General features: G+C 35.4%; 1 protein-coding gene across 3 annotated transcripts in view; it reads right to left on the bottom strand.

The window, feature by feature from the left end:
• The window catches only part of ARHGEF6 (Rac/Cdc42 guanine nucleotide exchange factor 6), a 145,870-nt gene that overhangs the window by 48,225 nt on the left and 81,219 nt on the right, over window positions 1–16,426 (bottom strand). For all 3 annotated transcript variants that reach the window (XM_036016948.1, XM_028523142.2, XM_036016949.1), the window contains 3 exons: window positions 13,991–14,085; window positions 9,948–10,043; window positions 8,437–8,559 (listed from right to left, as the gene is read on the bottom strand). In XM_036016948.1, the coding sequence (XP_035872841.1) occupies window positions 8,437–8,559; window positions 9,948–10,043; window positions 13,991–14,085 (314 nt within the window). The remainder of the gene's footprint in view (window positions 1–8,436; window positions 8,560–9,947; window positions 10,044–13,990; window positions 14,086–16,426) is intronic.

Raw genomic sequence — 16,426 nt, forward strand, 5'->3', positions numbered from 1 at the left:
TATATTTTCTTTATTTTTTAAATTTTATTTTAATCATTGTTCAAATACAGTTTTCTCCTTTTTATTCCCAATCCAGCACCCCCTCCCACCCCTCCCAACTTCCCCCCCATTACCACCCTCCCCTTAGTTTTTGACCATGTGTCCTTTAAGTTTGTTCCTGTGAACCCTTCCCACTGTCCCCTGAAATTCCCTCTACTCTCTTCTGTGGGCACTGTCAGCCTGACCTCTATTTCAGTGTCTTTGGTTATATTTTGCTTGTTTGTTTGTTTTGTTATTTAGATTCCTGTTAAAGGTGAGATCATATGGTATTTGTCTTTCACTGCCTGGCTTGTTTCGCTTAGCATAATGTTTTCCAGCTCCATCCACGCTGTTGCAAAGGGTAGGAGCTCCTTCTTTCTTTCTGCTGCATAGAATTCCATTGCGTAAATGTACCATAGTTTTTTGATCCATTCATTTACTGATGGGCATCTTGGTTGCTTCCAGCATCTAGCTATTGTAAATTGTGCTGCTATGAACATTGGGATGCATAGGTTCTTTTGAATTGGTGTTTTAGTATTCTTAGGATAGAGTCCCAGCAGTGGAATCACAGGGTCATATTTTCTTTATTTTTAAAATTATTTTATTGTTGTTCAATTACAGATGTTGTCTGCATTTTCCCCCTACATCCCAGCCAAACCCACCTCCCTCCCTTGCTTCCACCTTCCCCCTTGGTTTTGTCCATGTGACCTTTGTAGAAGTTCCTGAAAACCCTTCCCCGCACTGTCCTCTCTGTCCTCCCCTCTGGTTATTGTTAGATTGTTCTTAATTTCAATGTCTCTGGTTATATTTTGTTTGCTTTTTTCTTTTGTTGATAATGTTCCAGTTAAAGGTGAGATCAAATGGTATTTGTTCCTCACTGCCTGGCTTATTTCGCTTAGCATAATGCTCTCCAGTTCCATCCATGCTGTTGCAAAGGGTAGGAGCTGCTTCTTTCTTTCTGCTGCATAGAATTTCATTGTGTAAATGTGCCACAATTTTTTGATCCACTCAGTTACTGAAGGTTGTTTCCAGCACTTGGCTATTGTCAATTGTGCTGCTATGAACATTGGGGTGTATATATTCATTTGGATTGGTGTTTCAGAGCTCTTAGGGTATAATCCTAGCAGTGGAATTGCTGGGTAAAAGGCAGTTCCATTTTGTTTCCTGAGGAAATTCCATACTGTTTTCCACAGTGGCTGCACCAGTCTGCATTCCCACCAACAGTGCACTAGAGTTCCCTTTTCTCCGCATCCTCTCCAACAATTGTTTGTTCATTTCTTTATGATAGCCATTTTGACTGGTGTGAAGTGGTATATCATTGTGGTTTTAATTTACATCTCTCTGATGGTTAGTGATGCCAAGCATCTTTTCGTATGTCTCTGAGCCCTCTGTATGTCCACATACAGAGGGCTCAGAAACATCTTTTTGTATGTTGAAGAAGTGTCTGTTCAACTCTTTTGCCCATTTTTTAATTGGCATTTTTTGTTTGTTTGTTTTTGTGTTTGTTTGTTTGGTCTTTCCGGATTGGAGTCGCGTGAGTTCTTTATATATTTTGGAGATCACACTCTTGTCCAAGGTATCATTGGTGAATATGTTTTCCCATATAGTTCATTCTCTTTTCATATTAATGTTGTTTCTTTAGCCATGCAGAAGCTTTTTAATTTGATGGAGTCCCATGTGTTTCTTTGCTTTAGGAGACATATCAGTGAGGATGTTCCTGTGTGGAATGTCTGAGATTTTCCTGCTGATGTTTTCCTCTAGGACTTTTATGGTGTCATGACTTATATTTAAGTCTTTTATCTACCTTGAATTTATTTTTGTGTATGATATAAGTTGGTGATCGAGTTTCATTTTTTTGCACATAGCTGTCTAGTTCTCCCAACACCATTTGTTGAAGAGGCTATTTTTACTCCATTTTATGCTTCTGCCTCCTTTTTCAAATAATAATTTACCATAGAGATTTGGGTTTATTTCTGGGCTCTCTCTCCTGTTCTATTGGTCTATGTGTCTGTTTTTATGCCAGTTCCATGCTGTTCTGATTACAGTGGCCTTGTAATACAGTTTCATATCAGGTTTTGTGATCCCTCCTGCTTTGTTCTTCTTTCTCAAAATTGCTGCAGCTATTTGGGGTCATTTATGGTTCCATATAAATTTTTGAAGTGTTTGTTCTATATCTATGAAATACACCATTGGCACTTTAATAGGGATTGCATTAAATCTGTAAATTGCTTTGGGTAGTATGGCCATTTTGATTATGTTAATTCTTCCAATCCATGAGCATGGTACATGCTTCCTTTTGCATCTTCCTTAGTTTCTTTCTTCAGTGTTGTGTAGTTTTCTGAGTGTATGTCTTTTACATCCTTGGTTAGGCTTATTCCTAGGTACTTAATTTTTCTTCTTGCTATATCAAATGGGATTCTTTTCTTGATTTCTGTTTCTGATATTTCATTGTTGGTGTACAAAAATGCCTTTGATTTCTGAATATTGACTTTGTATCCCACTGTTTTGCCAAATTCATTTAAGTTGAGTAGTTTTTTGGTGGCGTCTATAGGATTTTCTATATACACTATGATGTTATCTGCAAACAATGGCAATTTTGCTTCCTCCTTTCCAATTGGGATGCCTTTTACTTCTTTTATTTTTCTATTTCTTTTAGTTTTATTTATTTATTTTTAGAGAGGGGATGGGAGAAAGAAAGAGAAGGAGAGAAATATCAGTGTGTAGTTGCCTCTCTCACAGCCCTACCTGAGACCTGGCCTGCAACCCAGGCATGTGCCCTAGACTGGGAATCAAACTGGCAACCCTTTGCTTCACAGTCTGATGCTTATTCCACACAGCCACACCAACCAGGGCTGTATGCCTTTTATTTCTTTTTTTTTTTTTTTGTCCGATTGCTGTGGCTAGGACTTTTAATATTATGTTGAATAGAAGTGGCGAAAGCAGACATCCTTGTCTTGTTCCTGATCTTAGTGGGAAAGTTTTTAGGTTTTGCACATTGAGTATGATGTTGGTTGTAGGTCTCTCCTATGTGGCCTTTATTATGTTGAGGAATGCTCCCTTTATTCCAACTTTGCTTAGTGTTTTTGTCATAAATGGGTGCTGTATCTTATCAAATGCTTTTTCCACATCTACTGATATGATCATGTGGTTTTGTCTTTCCTTTTGTTTATGTGGTATATTATGTTTATTGATTTGGAAATATTGTACCATCCTTGCATCCCTGGAATGAATTAATTCCACTTGGTCATGGTGTATGATCTTTTTAACATATTGCTGGATGAGGTTTGTCAATATTTTGTTGAGGATTTTAGCATCTATGTTCATCAGTGATATTGGCCTGAAGTTTTCTTTCTTCATTATGCCTTTATCTGTTTTTGGCTTAGGGTGATACTGGCTTCATAAAAAGGGTTTGGGAGTCTTCCATCTTCTTGTATTTTTGGAATAGTCTGTGAAGGATGGGGGTTAGCTCTCCCTTAAATGCTTTGTAGAATTCTCCTGTGAAACCATCTGGTCCAAGGCTTTTGTATGTTGGAAGCTTCTTTATTACTGCTTCAATTTCATCAGCTGTCATTGGTCTGTTCAGGCTTTCTGCTTTTTCTTCATTCACTTTTGGAAGATTATATTTTTTTAGAAATTTGTCCAGGTTTTCAAATATCTTGGCATATAATTCATCATGGCAATTTCTTACTATCCTTTGTGTATCTGTGGTATCAATTGTAATATCTCCCCTTTCATTTCTGACTGTATTTATTTGGGTCCTCTCTCTTTTTTTCTTGATGACCCTGCTTAAAGGCTTGTCAATTTTGTTTATATTTTCAAAGAACCAGCTCCTGGATTTATTGATCCTTAAAATTGTACTTTTAGTCTCTATGTCATTTAATTGTGTTCTGATCTTGGTTATTTCCTTCCTTCTAATTGCTCTTGGCTGTCTTTGTTGTTGTCCCTCGAGTTCCTGTAGATGTAGGGTTAGGTTGTTTATTTGAAATGTTTCTATCCTTTTTTAGGTAGACCTGCATCACTATGAACTTCCCTCTCAGGACTACCTTTGCTGTATCCCATAAGTTTTGGATTGTTGTGAGTTCATTTTCATTTGTTTGCAGAAACTTTTTTATTTCTTCCCTAATCTCATTCTTGAGTCATTCATTGTTTATTAGCATGCTATTTAATCTCCATGAGTTTGAGTGTCTTGGGGTTTTTTCCTAGTGGTTGAGAAAATGCTTGATATGATTTTGATTTTCTTGAATTTGTTGAGGCTTGTTTTGTGTCCTAACATGTGGTCTATCTTTGAAAATGTTCCATATGCATTTGAAAAGAAAGGATGGCCATTATTTAAAAAAATACATAAAATAAAGGCAAAGATGTGGAAAATTTGGAACCTTAGTGCACTGTTGGTGGGAATGTAAAATGGTGCAGCTACTATGTATAGAAAACATTATAGAGGTTCCTCAAATCATTAAAAATAGAATTACCATATGATCCAGCAATCTCACTTTTGGGTATTTTCACAAAAGAGTTAAAATCAGGGTCTTGAAAAGGTATTTGCATTCCTATGTTTGTTGCAGCATTATTCACAATAGTGAAGTTGTAGAAACAACCTAAGTGTCCACTGATGGATGAATAGATAGAGAAAATGTGGTATATGCATACAATGTAATATTATTCAGCCTTTAAAGAGAAGGAAATACTGTTACATGTGACAACATGGATGAACTTTGAGGACATTATGCTAAGTGAAATAAGCCAGCCACAGAAGAATAAATACTACATGATTCCATTTATATGTGGTATCTAACATAATGAAACTTATAGACACAGAAAATAAATGCTGGTTGGCAGGGGCTGGAGTAAAAGGGAAATGGAGGGGTACTGTTCAATAAGTATAAAGTTTCAGTTATAAAAGAGAAAACAGTTCTGGACATCTGCTGTACAAAAATGTGCTTATGGTTTTAAGATACTGTATACTTAATTTGTTAAGTGTAAATTAATCCTTAATTTGTAAGGATAAATCTCATGTCATATGTTTTTATTTGTTTACTACAATAAAATTAAAAGGGAAAAAAGAAGTAGAGGAGACATAAAACTTTCTAAGATAAACAAAAACTTAGGGAAGTTGTTGCCAATAGACCACCTAAGCAAAAATTGTTGAGCCCTTCAGAGAGAAGGAAACATAGATCTACATAAAAAAAGAAAGAGTGTCAGAGAATAATAAATTCAGGTAAAATACAATCTTTTATTTTTCTTATTTTAATGGGTCTAATACATAAATGTTCAAAATAACAATAGCAACAATATATTGGGTGATTTTACCTTGTGGATAAGTGAAATAAATAAGAACACTGTTATAAGGGATGAGGGAGAAAAATTGAGACTACTCTGTTATAAGGTACATGGACTACCTATAAAATGGTAGAGTGTTATGTGAAAGTGTTATAGATTAGTTGTAAATGGATGCCATATACTCTAGGGAAATGACTAATATTTTTTAGAAGAAGAAAAATATGCTAAGAGAGAAGAAAAAAATGAAATCATATAAAATGTTTAGCCCTGGCTGTCTGTGGCTCAGTAGAGTGAGTGCTGGCCGGTGAACCAAAGGGTCCCTGGTTCGATTCTCAGTCGGGGCACATGCCTGAATTGCTGGCCAGGTCCCCAGTAGGGGGTGCATAAGAGGTAAGCACACATTGATGTTTCTGTCCTTTACTTTCTCCTTCTCTTTACCTCTGTCTAAAAAGAAATAAGTAAAGTCTTTAAAAAATAAATAAAAGACACCTTTAAAAAAATGTTTAACTAAAACCAGAGAAGGCAGCAAAAGATGGTGTGGTAAAGAAACAAAGAACAACTGTAATGAAAAGAAAACATTTAAAAATATGGTAAATATTAATCCAAGTATATAAATAATTACCTTAAATATAAATAGTCTTAATATTCCAATTAAAAGACAGACATTTTAAGAGTATATTCACCAAAACAAGACTCAGATGTATGTTGTCTATACGACACAGATAGATTAAAAGGAATGAAAAATGATATATCATATTAACAATAATCAAAAGATAGCTGGATTAGCTATACTAAATTTTTTTAAAGATTTTATTTATTTACTTTTAGAGAGAGGGGAAGGGAGGGAGAAAGAGAGGGAGAGAAACATCAACATGAGAGAGAAACATCCATCAGTTGCCTCTTATATGTGCCCTGACTGGGGACCAAACTGACAACCCAGGCATGTGTCCTGACCAGGAATCAAACCAGTGACCTTTCTTTTTGTGGGAGGATGCTCAACCAACTGAACCACACTGGTCAGGGCTATATTAAATTTTTTTAAACAATGTACTGATAAGTGCTACAACCCAGAAGAACCTTGAAAGCATTGTGCTAAGTGAAATAAGCCAAACACAAAATGCCGTAGGTTGTGTTATTTCACTTAAATGAAATGTCCAGAATAGCAAATCCAGAGCAAAAAGTATTTTAGCGGATGACTTGGGCCGGCAATACGGAGTAGCTGCTAATACATATGGGTTTCTTTGGAGAATGATAAAAATAATCTAAAACTAAGTGTGGTGATGGTTGTACACGTCTGAATATACTGAAAATAATTCATCAAAACACTTTAAACAGGTAAATTGTTTCATATGTGAATTTTAACTCAAGCTGTTATATAAAAAGGAAATGGTAATGTTTTATATCTTAAGTAGGGTGGCATGTACATGGGTGTTCATTTTGTTATAATTCTTTAAATTTGCATTTATTTTATTCTCTTTGTAGCTAAAATATCAATAAAATATTTTTAGAAGTCTGACAGGCTTGGATTCTAATTCTGGCTTAACCACTTAATGGCTCTGAGCTGTTGGGCAGATTACTTGAACTTTCAATGTCTTAGCTGTAAAGCAGAGGTGTAACTCCCTCATAGACTTTTAAAGCATATACTTGGCACAGTGTGAGCTTTAAGCAGTTGAGCCACTTGCCTAAATAATCCAGAGTCATGGTTTCTCTTTCTTTTAACTCAACTTCCATATTTACTATTCCATAAGAATTCACAACTTTGATCGGGAGAATAAAATAGGACTCAGTAGGACTTAATGTTCTGCATTTAAGATGTTCTCACTAAATAGCTCTATAAAGTCAACAAAGCTCATAACAAATAAGGAAAAAAAAACATTTCTTGACACTTCTGCAGGTTGGTACCAACCAGTGTTCTAGCCAGGCTCTGGGAGTTCAAGTCTGGGCCACATTAAGGGAAGAATATACTTTTTATTCTTGAACAGCCTCTTGAATTTGTGTCCATTATGAATCTAGTCTCCAGGTTAAGTCCTATGAGACTGTGTGTATTGTTCTTGTTATTATCCCACCTGAATTTCTAGCACATGATTTCGAAGTTAAAACTGCATCTTTAAGCCTATCATACAGTGTTCTGGCCCAGATAAATGTCTTCGTGAATGTGTCAGGGATAGGTAATCAGAAGGTAAAAGAAGGTAGAAGATTTATCCTAGTGTCTTGTAAGGACTCTTATAGGAGACTATTCTGTTTTCCATGAACCAGAAACAATTTATATTCAATGTATAATTATTATGAATCTTTTGTTTAAAGTACCTGCTACACAGTTTACCATGTTAGTTTCCTTCCACCTTTACATGTTAATAGCTGCCTTTTAGCCATAACAGTCTGAGATTTCCTCTACCAGAAAAAGGAAAATTGAAATAAGCCATTGAAATTAAGAACAATCTGACAGTAACCACAGAGAAGGTGGGAGGGGGTAATGGGAGGAAGAGGGGAAGGGTATTCAGGACACACAGACAAAACCAAAGTGAGATAAGATCAAGGGTGGGAGGTGGGGATGGCTGGGGTCGGGGGGAGTGGTGTGGTGAAAATGGCAACAACTGCGCTTGAACAGCAATAAAATTAAAATAATAATTAAAAAAAGAAAAGAAACAAGGATGAACCTAGACGGTTTAGCTACTTGTCAGCATCTCAGGTAAAATATTCATTGGGACAGGGGAAAGCTAAACTATTGGATCTTCAGAAATGCCTTCCTTAATCCTTCCCTCACCCCACACTAAGATGATACTGTGTTGCAAAGTCTCACAGCATCCTTTATAATTACCCTTTTGTATATAACATGTTTACACTGTTTAATTTCATGCCTGTAAAATTAAAATCTGATGCTTCATAAAGGCAGGGAACTTCTCTTTCTTGTTCACTACTATATGCCCATCAGCTAGTACAGGACCTTGTAGATATTAGGTACTCAGTAAATTATTTGTTGCATTAATAATCAATCCATGTATATAACAATGAATCAATTCCTGGCATAATGAATGGTAACAATTAAGAGTTGGACTGGAGACCTTGGACTTCCAAATGATGTGGTCCTAAGAAAGCATCTCATTATAAAACAGTTTATTTGGGGAAATGTTAACAATTTACCTGTGTTGGGTGAGTACATTTACAGCTGAAGGATGATTTGCACAGTAAGCCAGATACATAGATTTAAAATGAGGCATGAGGTTCAGTAGACAACCTCCCACTTTGTGTTGGTTTTCTGGAAATCTGTAAGTAAAATAGGTGAGACACAGAATGTAAAACAGGAAACAGGAGAAGAGAAGGTTTCTAATTCAACCCAGGAACATGCTAACCTTTCAAATTCTTCTGCCAAAGTTAAAAGAGAAACTATATTACAACCATTTTATACATAAAATGGAAGTTCTTGACTACTGCTTTAACTTTTGCCACTAAACATAGGCCAGTACATAGGGTCAGGTATTACTTATTTGGAATCAGTAGCTAGGGTTTTCTTCTAAAATGCTTGTTCAAATTTTAATATTCAAATTTTTAGCTGAGCATGTTAAAAATACTGTTAGCTAATTTAGGTGAAGTTCAAGTACAAACTAACCAAATAAAAACAAATAAGTTTTATGTAGTCTTGGTGACCTGGTGGTTGCTAGGTAGGGTGGCCTCATGATTTTTCAAATTAGTTTTTTAAATTATAAGCCACCTGTTTTCATTTATAGAAAAATCAGAAAAACACAAAAAAAGAAAAAAATTATTCAGAACTCCACCATTCAGATATATCTACTCTAACAATTTTGTCATATTCATTGGACTTTCTTCTACATGTTTCTCTATAAAATGGAAAATAAGGATCACAAATCTAGTTTGTAATCTGCTCTTCTCACTTATTTACCATCTTTCCATATGAATAATCTGGATCATTGTTAGCATTTGGAGTGGCTACTCAGGTCTCTTTAGTGTGGGCTCTTACCATATTCTCCCCTGGACTACCATCTGTGTCCCATAAAGCTGAAGAAACAGGGAAATAACCCCAATTTCTCTATAGATGATTCAAGTCAGCAACTTCTCGAAAATATATTGCTTGGAAAATTAATCCTGCTACAGAAATATATTGTCTGATGATAATTACAGTTCATTCTGTAGTATGAAGTTGAACAACTCAACAATCTAGCTAGCCATCAAATATATGTTTTGGTTTACATAAAGATATACTTTTCCTTTCCCCACTTTTTATGTCTTTCTACTGTTAACATAATAGACATAATACCAGGAGTAATTAAAGGAGAAAAACAAGCTTGTGAAACTGAATGAATAATCTGAATAACTTTTTCAAGTAATTCACAGTGTACAATATAAAATATATAATTGATGTCAAAGGCATCACCCATGGTCAATTGAAATGGTATTTGTCTGTTATACTGAGCAGAAGCAGTAAACCGATATGATTTGTAAATAAAGTAACAAATACAACTAGTGGTTTGACACTGTATCATCACCGGGTGCATTCTCTCTGATCTGAGACAATTCATCTAAGTTGTATCAAATACTTACACATAAAGTGCCCTCATTTAAGACAACAGTTAAAAGGGAAAAAACACAAAAACAATGTGTTGCTGGCTACCCTTATGGCAATATGTTACACTTACTTTGAACATTCTTCCAAGGCTTGGCAGAGTGTCTGTTGAAATGTGCATATTTCCTCAAAGTTTCCCAATAAAGATGTAAATTCCACAGTACTCAGACTGAAAAAAAAATATATATGTAGTGTCAGTAAATAAAACTTGAGGATAACTCTAATTATCTCTCTCTATAGCCCAGTGAGCTGATAATTTGTTAAGAAGTAGTAAATGAGATAAGGGAAGCAATCTGTATATTTTAACTTTTGGTTTTTAATTTATTCTAACTCTGGTTTTAAGCAACTTTATAAAGCTTCTTGCCTTGATTTCCCTTTTCTATAATAAGGATAATGATCCTAAAGAAAACAAGTATTTGTAAGGTATTTTATAGGTGTTTCTTAGGTATTTTACAAACCAATGAGTAAATGAGTAATGAATATTTAATATCTAAGTAGCTACAGAGAACCAATTGGTGGTTGCCACAGATGGAGAGTTAGGGTGGACAAAATGGGTGAAGGGAGTCAAAAAATATAAACTTCAGTTATAAAATAAATAAGTCATGGAGATGTAATGCACAGCATGGTGACTATAGTTAATAATACTGTACTACATATTTGAAACTTGCCAAGAGTGGATCTTAGAAGTTCTTATCACAAAATTTTTTTCAGAGCCCTGGCTGGTGTAGCTCAGTGGATTGAGCGCGGGCTGGGAACCAAAGTGTCTCAGGTTCGATTCCCAGCCAGGGTACATTCCTGGGTTGCAGGCCATAACCCCCAGCAACCGCACATTGATGTCTCTCTCTCCCTCTCTCTCTCTCTCTCTTTCTCTCTCTCTCTCCCCCCTCCCTTACCTCCCTAAAAATAAATAAAAATAAAATCTTAAAAAAATTTTTTTTCTGTAATTATGTAGGGTAATAGCTGTTAACTAGACTTAACTGTGGTAATCATTTCACAATATATACATATATCAATCAAATCATAATACCATACACCTGAAATTAATACAATGTTATATATCAATTATTTTTCAATTAAAAAATCAGCACCCAACAAGTGAAATACATCATAGGTAGGGATAAATGTAAAAACTTTGGTAGTGCAAGGGCAGGGGTAGGTGAACAAAGGGGACGAGAAATGGGAACATCTACAATAGTGTAAACAATAAAAATAAAGTAAAAATAATAAAATGTGGGTGCCTGGTTAAAAAGATAAAATAAAATAAAGATGACTAGTCTAAATTGAGATATGCTATATTTAAGGACCCAGTATAACAAAAGAATATAAAATATCTCAATAAGTTTATATAAAAATAATGTACATATTGATTACATATTAAAATTTATCATTGGACATATCATGTTAATAAAATATATTATTAAAACTAAAATAGAAGTTTGAATACTCTCTTTTAGTAGAGCTGGGAAAGTAAATGAAAAGTAGTATATATGCTCACATAATGCACAGTAGAAAATATGAAAATCTACTTTCTCCTAAATTAAAATGTTCATAAATGAGCTAAAAGAAATCTTTATGAGAGAAAGTAGGAGGAAATAAAATAGTACTGATTTGTTTGTTTATTTGTAGATTGTAATGGAATCAAACAAAGGCAAACTGAGCAATTTTATCCAGGGCCTCTATATTGAGAATTTTCTCATTCATTCTTCCTCTGTCAAAACAGAAACAGACTCATAGACACAGAGAACAGACTGATCGTTGCCAGAGGGGAGGGAGATTTGAGGACTGGGTGAAAACAGTAAAGGAATTGAGAAGTACAGATTGGTAGTTACAGAATAGTGATGGGATGTAAACTACAGCATAGGGAATATAGTCAATAATATTGTAATAACTATGTATGGTGCCAGGTGTGTACTGGAGATATCAGGGGAATACTCTGTAAGTATATGATTATCTAATCACTACGCTGTACACCTGAAACTAATACAAAATAATATTGAATGTAAGCTGTAATTGAATAAATAAAAAATATTAGTAGGTGATAGTAACAACAAGAGTCAACAACACTCATATGGCACCTAGCACTTATGCAAGCATTTTAAAATTAATAGCTCATTGGAAACTTACAATAACTTTATAATGTAGGTACTATCATTTCCATTTTACATATAAGGAAATCCAGGCACAGAGAGGTTAAGCAAATCAGCCAAAGTCACAAAGGTAGTAAACGGCAAATCCAGAATTTGAATCAAAACATTCTAGCTCCAGAGTTCACACTCTTAACTGCTTTTGGGGAGAAAACTTTGCTGAAGATTTACTTAAAAGACCAGTGTCTGCCACATGTCCTTTCTCCTTAATATAATACTATGGTGATATTTCCAAGAGAGTAACTTTGCTGACAAAGAAAAGGAAGACCCTAACAAACATTACCAGTAACCCCTAGAGTACAAAAAGCTCCCAGTTCCTCTACTGTAATATCCTCCTGTACCACAAGCTGGAAAACCCCTATTATTGGTGTCAAAAGTGAAACCTTCAACTAGTTTCCCTGCTTGTTACTCTCTCACAGCCACAAGAAGCTCACTTTGGCCCCTTCAGAATCAGATGATAAACAATCTAGTTTGGCTCAAATCACTCTGGGGTCTACAAGACAAAACCAATGGAAACTTAATATAACCAAATTTTAAATTTATTTGGGAACAATGCAGCTCTAATTCACGTCTCTCACCTCCTCTGCCCTGGCTGTTTTCCTTTCCTTTCCTCTTACTGTTTCTTGATTATTAATCAGTCACACTTTCCTTTGAAATCTTACCATCTCCCCTCCAAGGGTTATCATTTCAGTTTCCCTCTCCTCTGCCTGTCACCTCCAGAAAATAAAAAGGCACATTTCACTCAGAGGTGAGAGACACAGAGGGTCCAGTCTGGCTGCTGACTGGCTGTGTGATGGGTACAGCAGAAAGCTTTTCTGGGCTTCAGTTTTCTTCATTATTCAATGGGGATAGTCATTTCTTCCAGGGTACTAGGTCTAATGATTCATTGAGGTTCACACAGCTCTAAGAACTATGACTCATAAAACACTTCATATTTTATAATAATGACAAAAAACATTTTGTTGTTGATTATGTTTAAACTCTTACAAAACACAAGAATACAAAATATTTTCATACTGAAGTATTTCCATAGTGCCAAAAAAATAACCAAGTGGAAAATTTAGCAAAATATGCCTAAGCAAACATAATTTAGAAAAAAAGGAGAAAACTAGTGAAACATATGAAACTTATTTAAGCCAGGAGTCAACAGTTTAGGCAACTGTCCAGTATGTTTATTTTAGTAAAAATAAATTCTTACTAAGTAAAAGACAAACGTTTTGTCCTCCATTATATGGATAACTGCTAAATTTTCTATCTGATGTATAGATCATGATCTCTAGTAAAGATTAATCCATTAACATAAAAACACAAACAAATGTAATTAGCTGCTATTTGTTATATATGCCATGCCGTACAGGCACAAAAAAATGAATAGCCAATATTTTTCATTTGTGAAAATTGTTTTCAATTCAGATGTCAGACAATGACTTCAGATATCTAAATCAGAATAAGGTTTGAACATTTTATTTAAAAAAACATTTTCACATCTCTCTATAATTCACTGTTGCCTGGGAAAAAATACTGCTTTGAATTGCTTTTATGAACATTCACAAAATGCCACATTTTTTCCACTCTCAGAGCATGGGAAAGAGTTTCTGCCCTGACAAGCAAAGGTCAGAGTGAGCACAAGAATTTTCAATTTATGTGCTTTCTGCATAAAAGCACCAGCAGGTTCTTTTCTTGTAAGGTAAAAACAGATACAGCACTTTTAAAATATACAAGATAAAAATGGTGACAGGCAGAAATGCAGATCTTCCCATCCCTTCCACAGCCAGAACAGAAAGAAAGGCAACCTCTCCAAAAGCAACATCTTGCATAATTTCTGTTGACTCGATCGTGTTCTTAGCAACCTGAGATCTGTGGAAATTCTTCTAAAGGGCAAAATCAATTATTCAGTGACATGAGAGTAATGACTCCATATGCTGATGTTATCTTGTTTTATTTATTGAGGGGTTTCAAATATAAACCTTACTTGTTATTGGACTGCAGGGGTCTTAAGTAAGTAACAAGAAGAGACTGAAGTTCTTTAGCATAATCTTTTTCAGTGTCCAGGATGTTCTGTAACACCTGTGAAGAAACAAAGGTCAAAGTATTGTAATTGTCAGGATAGTCCAAGGTAAAATATACCTTTAGATCTTTTAATTAAATTACTAGAAAAAAGTCCCATTTACTCAGGCTAGCAGTGTAAGTAAGAAGAACAAAGTCTGAATGCTCTTTGTTTCATTTTAGCAGACTACTTTTATAATTGTATCACAACTAGTTATAATGCATTACTTAGACAAATACAAATTTTCAGTTACCCATAACTGGAAGGGCCTTGAGATTTACACAGTACTGTTGAGAATGATTTTGTGTGCTTTAAATTATTTTATCCTCAAGAAAGTTCTCAGCTAACAAAGGATCATTATTCTCATTTTATGGTTGGAAAAATTGAGACCAGCTAACTTAAAACATAGAGCAGGTCTTCGAATAATTATGTAATTTTGTTTAACATTGTTTTGTTATCATGTTAATGAGATGCTATAGGAACATAACTCTTGTTCATATTAATTATCCTGTGGTAGTTTTATTATACATTGTTTCACTGAAAGTCACAGAACCTCTCAATGATGTTGAGAAATTACTGTAGAGATTCAATACCAGAATAATTTAACAAAAACTGATGTCAAACATCACAAAAGATTTTTTAAGTTATGTTTTTGATAAGACCTTTAGGGAACAAAGTCTGAGGACCCTGAATTTTTAAAAAGGGTTAAAACTGGTCTTTTAATAAGTAAAAGGTGCTAGTATAAACAATTCAATGAGAAAAAGAAGCTAAAATATAAGGAGTTTAATAAGGAAAAGAATGCTTACCAGTGTATTATTAATGACAAACCAATTAAATCCCATGGGCAAAACAACCAATGAACATGCCCACAATTTCTCTTCCCCCATTAGTCCTAGGATCATGCCATATTTCTCAGCCTCTCTAGAGGCAGCTACAACCTTCATTTTGAGCTCCTAGAGATAACCAAGCTAACATTTTTCTCTCCTATTGCCTAATTCTTTCAACAAAAAGTTTATTGAATGTATACTCCATGCCAAATACCACGTTTCCCACAGGGAGTTTCCACTCTATTTGTAGAGGGGGATATTAAACAAGAAAGTGAGGGATTACAGGACAATGTGAAACATTCTTAGTTAGGAGAAGCCCCTGCGCCTATCAATATGCCAGACATATACTCACAAGACAAATGCATGATGGCCTGCTTTTAAAAGGTGGAATGGACAAAGCAAGTGGAGCCCAGGTAGCTGTGGGCTTTTTGGGAAACAACTCATCTGAAGTGTGGTCATCCAGTCTCTGCTGCTGGCTCGCAGGTTGCTTCAGCTTTAATGCTTTGCTCACCTCATCAAAATTTGTGACATTTCCCCTACCTCAGGCAACCATTGTGAAGAGGTAGTAAGACAATGTACAGGTAGGTGCTGGGTGAGTAGGAAACAGTCCCATCAACTTAAAGGGATAAAAATGGTTTCTGAATGGCAGAAGTATTGACATTTCAGACCATATAACTCTTTTCTGTGAGGGGATTCCCTGTGCACGGTAGGATGTTTATCAGCATCCCTGGTATCTATCCACTAGATGACAGTTGCACACTACCCCCTACCTCAGTTATGACAACCAAAAATGTGTATAGACATTGCCAATGTCACTTGAAGGGCAAATTACCCTTAGTTGCAAACCACTGGTTTAAAAGAACACAGGCCACGGGGTGGCTTCAAAAGCTGCAGTTTAAATGGTAGCCATTCTTCCCTAGCCACTAATATTCCTCTATTGCTCAGAAATTACTCTCTAAAGGTATAAGCATAAATCCAGGGGCCAATGCTCTCTGAAATTAATCCAGTGATAAAATAGAAATGTTACTCCCTATAGAAAGTCTAACCACAACAAAAGAAATTAGAAACTATCTTAATACAAATAAGAAAGAAAACACGTTTGAAACATATGGGATGCAAACTTCCTGTCAAGATGGAGGCATAGGTAAACATGGCAATCCTCCTTGCACAACCAAAGCAAAAATTACAACCAGACTACAAAACAACTATCACCCAGAACTGTCAGAAAATCAAGCTGTGTACTTGAACAGCAATTAAATTAAAAAAAATCAAGCTGTATGGAACTCTGACAACCAAAGAATTAAAGAAGTTACATTCATCTTGATGGGCAGGAAGGGCAGAGATGCAGACACCCTGAACAGGCAGTTCCACATTCATGTATGGTGGATAAGAATTGGGACGCATACTTCAGGAGTGAGACATCCCAGTTCCACACCAGACCACCCAGCTTAAGGTTCCAGTACCAGGAAGATAAGTCCATATAACTTCTGGCTGTAAAAACCAGTGGGGTTGGGGCAGCAGAAGAAACTGTGGG

This window comes from Phyllostomus discolor, chromosome X (genome assembly GCF_004126475.2).
Source record: "Phyllostomus discolor isolate MPI-MPIP mPhyDis1 chromosome X, mPhyDis1.pri.v3, whole genome shotgun sequence".
Classification (NCBI taxonomy): domain Eukaryota; kingdom Metazoa; phylum Chordata; class Mammalia; order Chiroptera; family Phyllostomidae; genus Phyllostomus; species Phyllostomus discolor.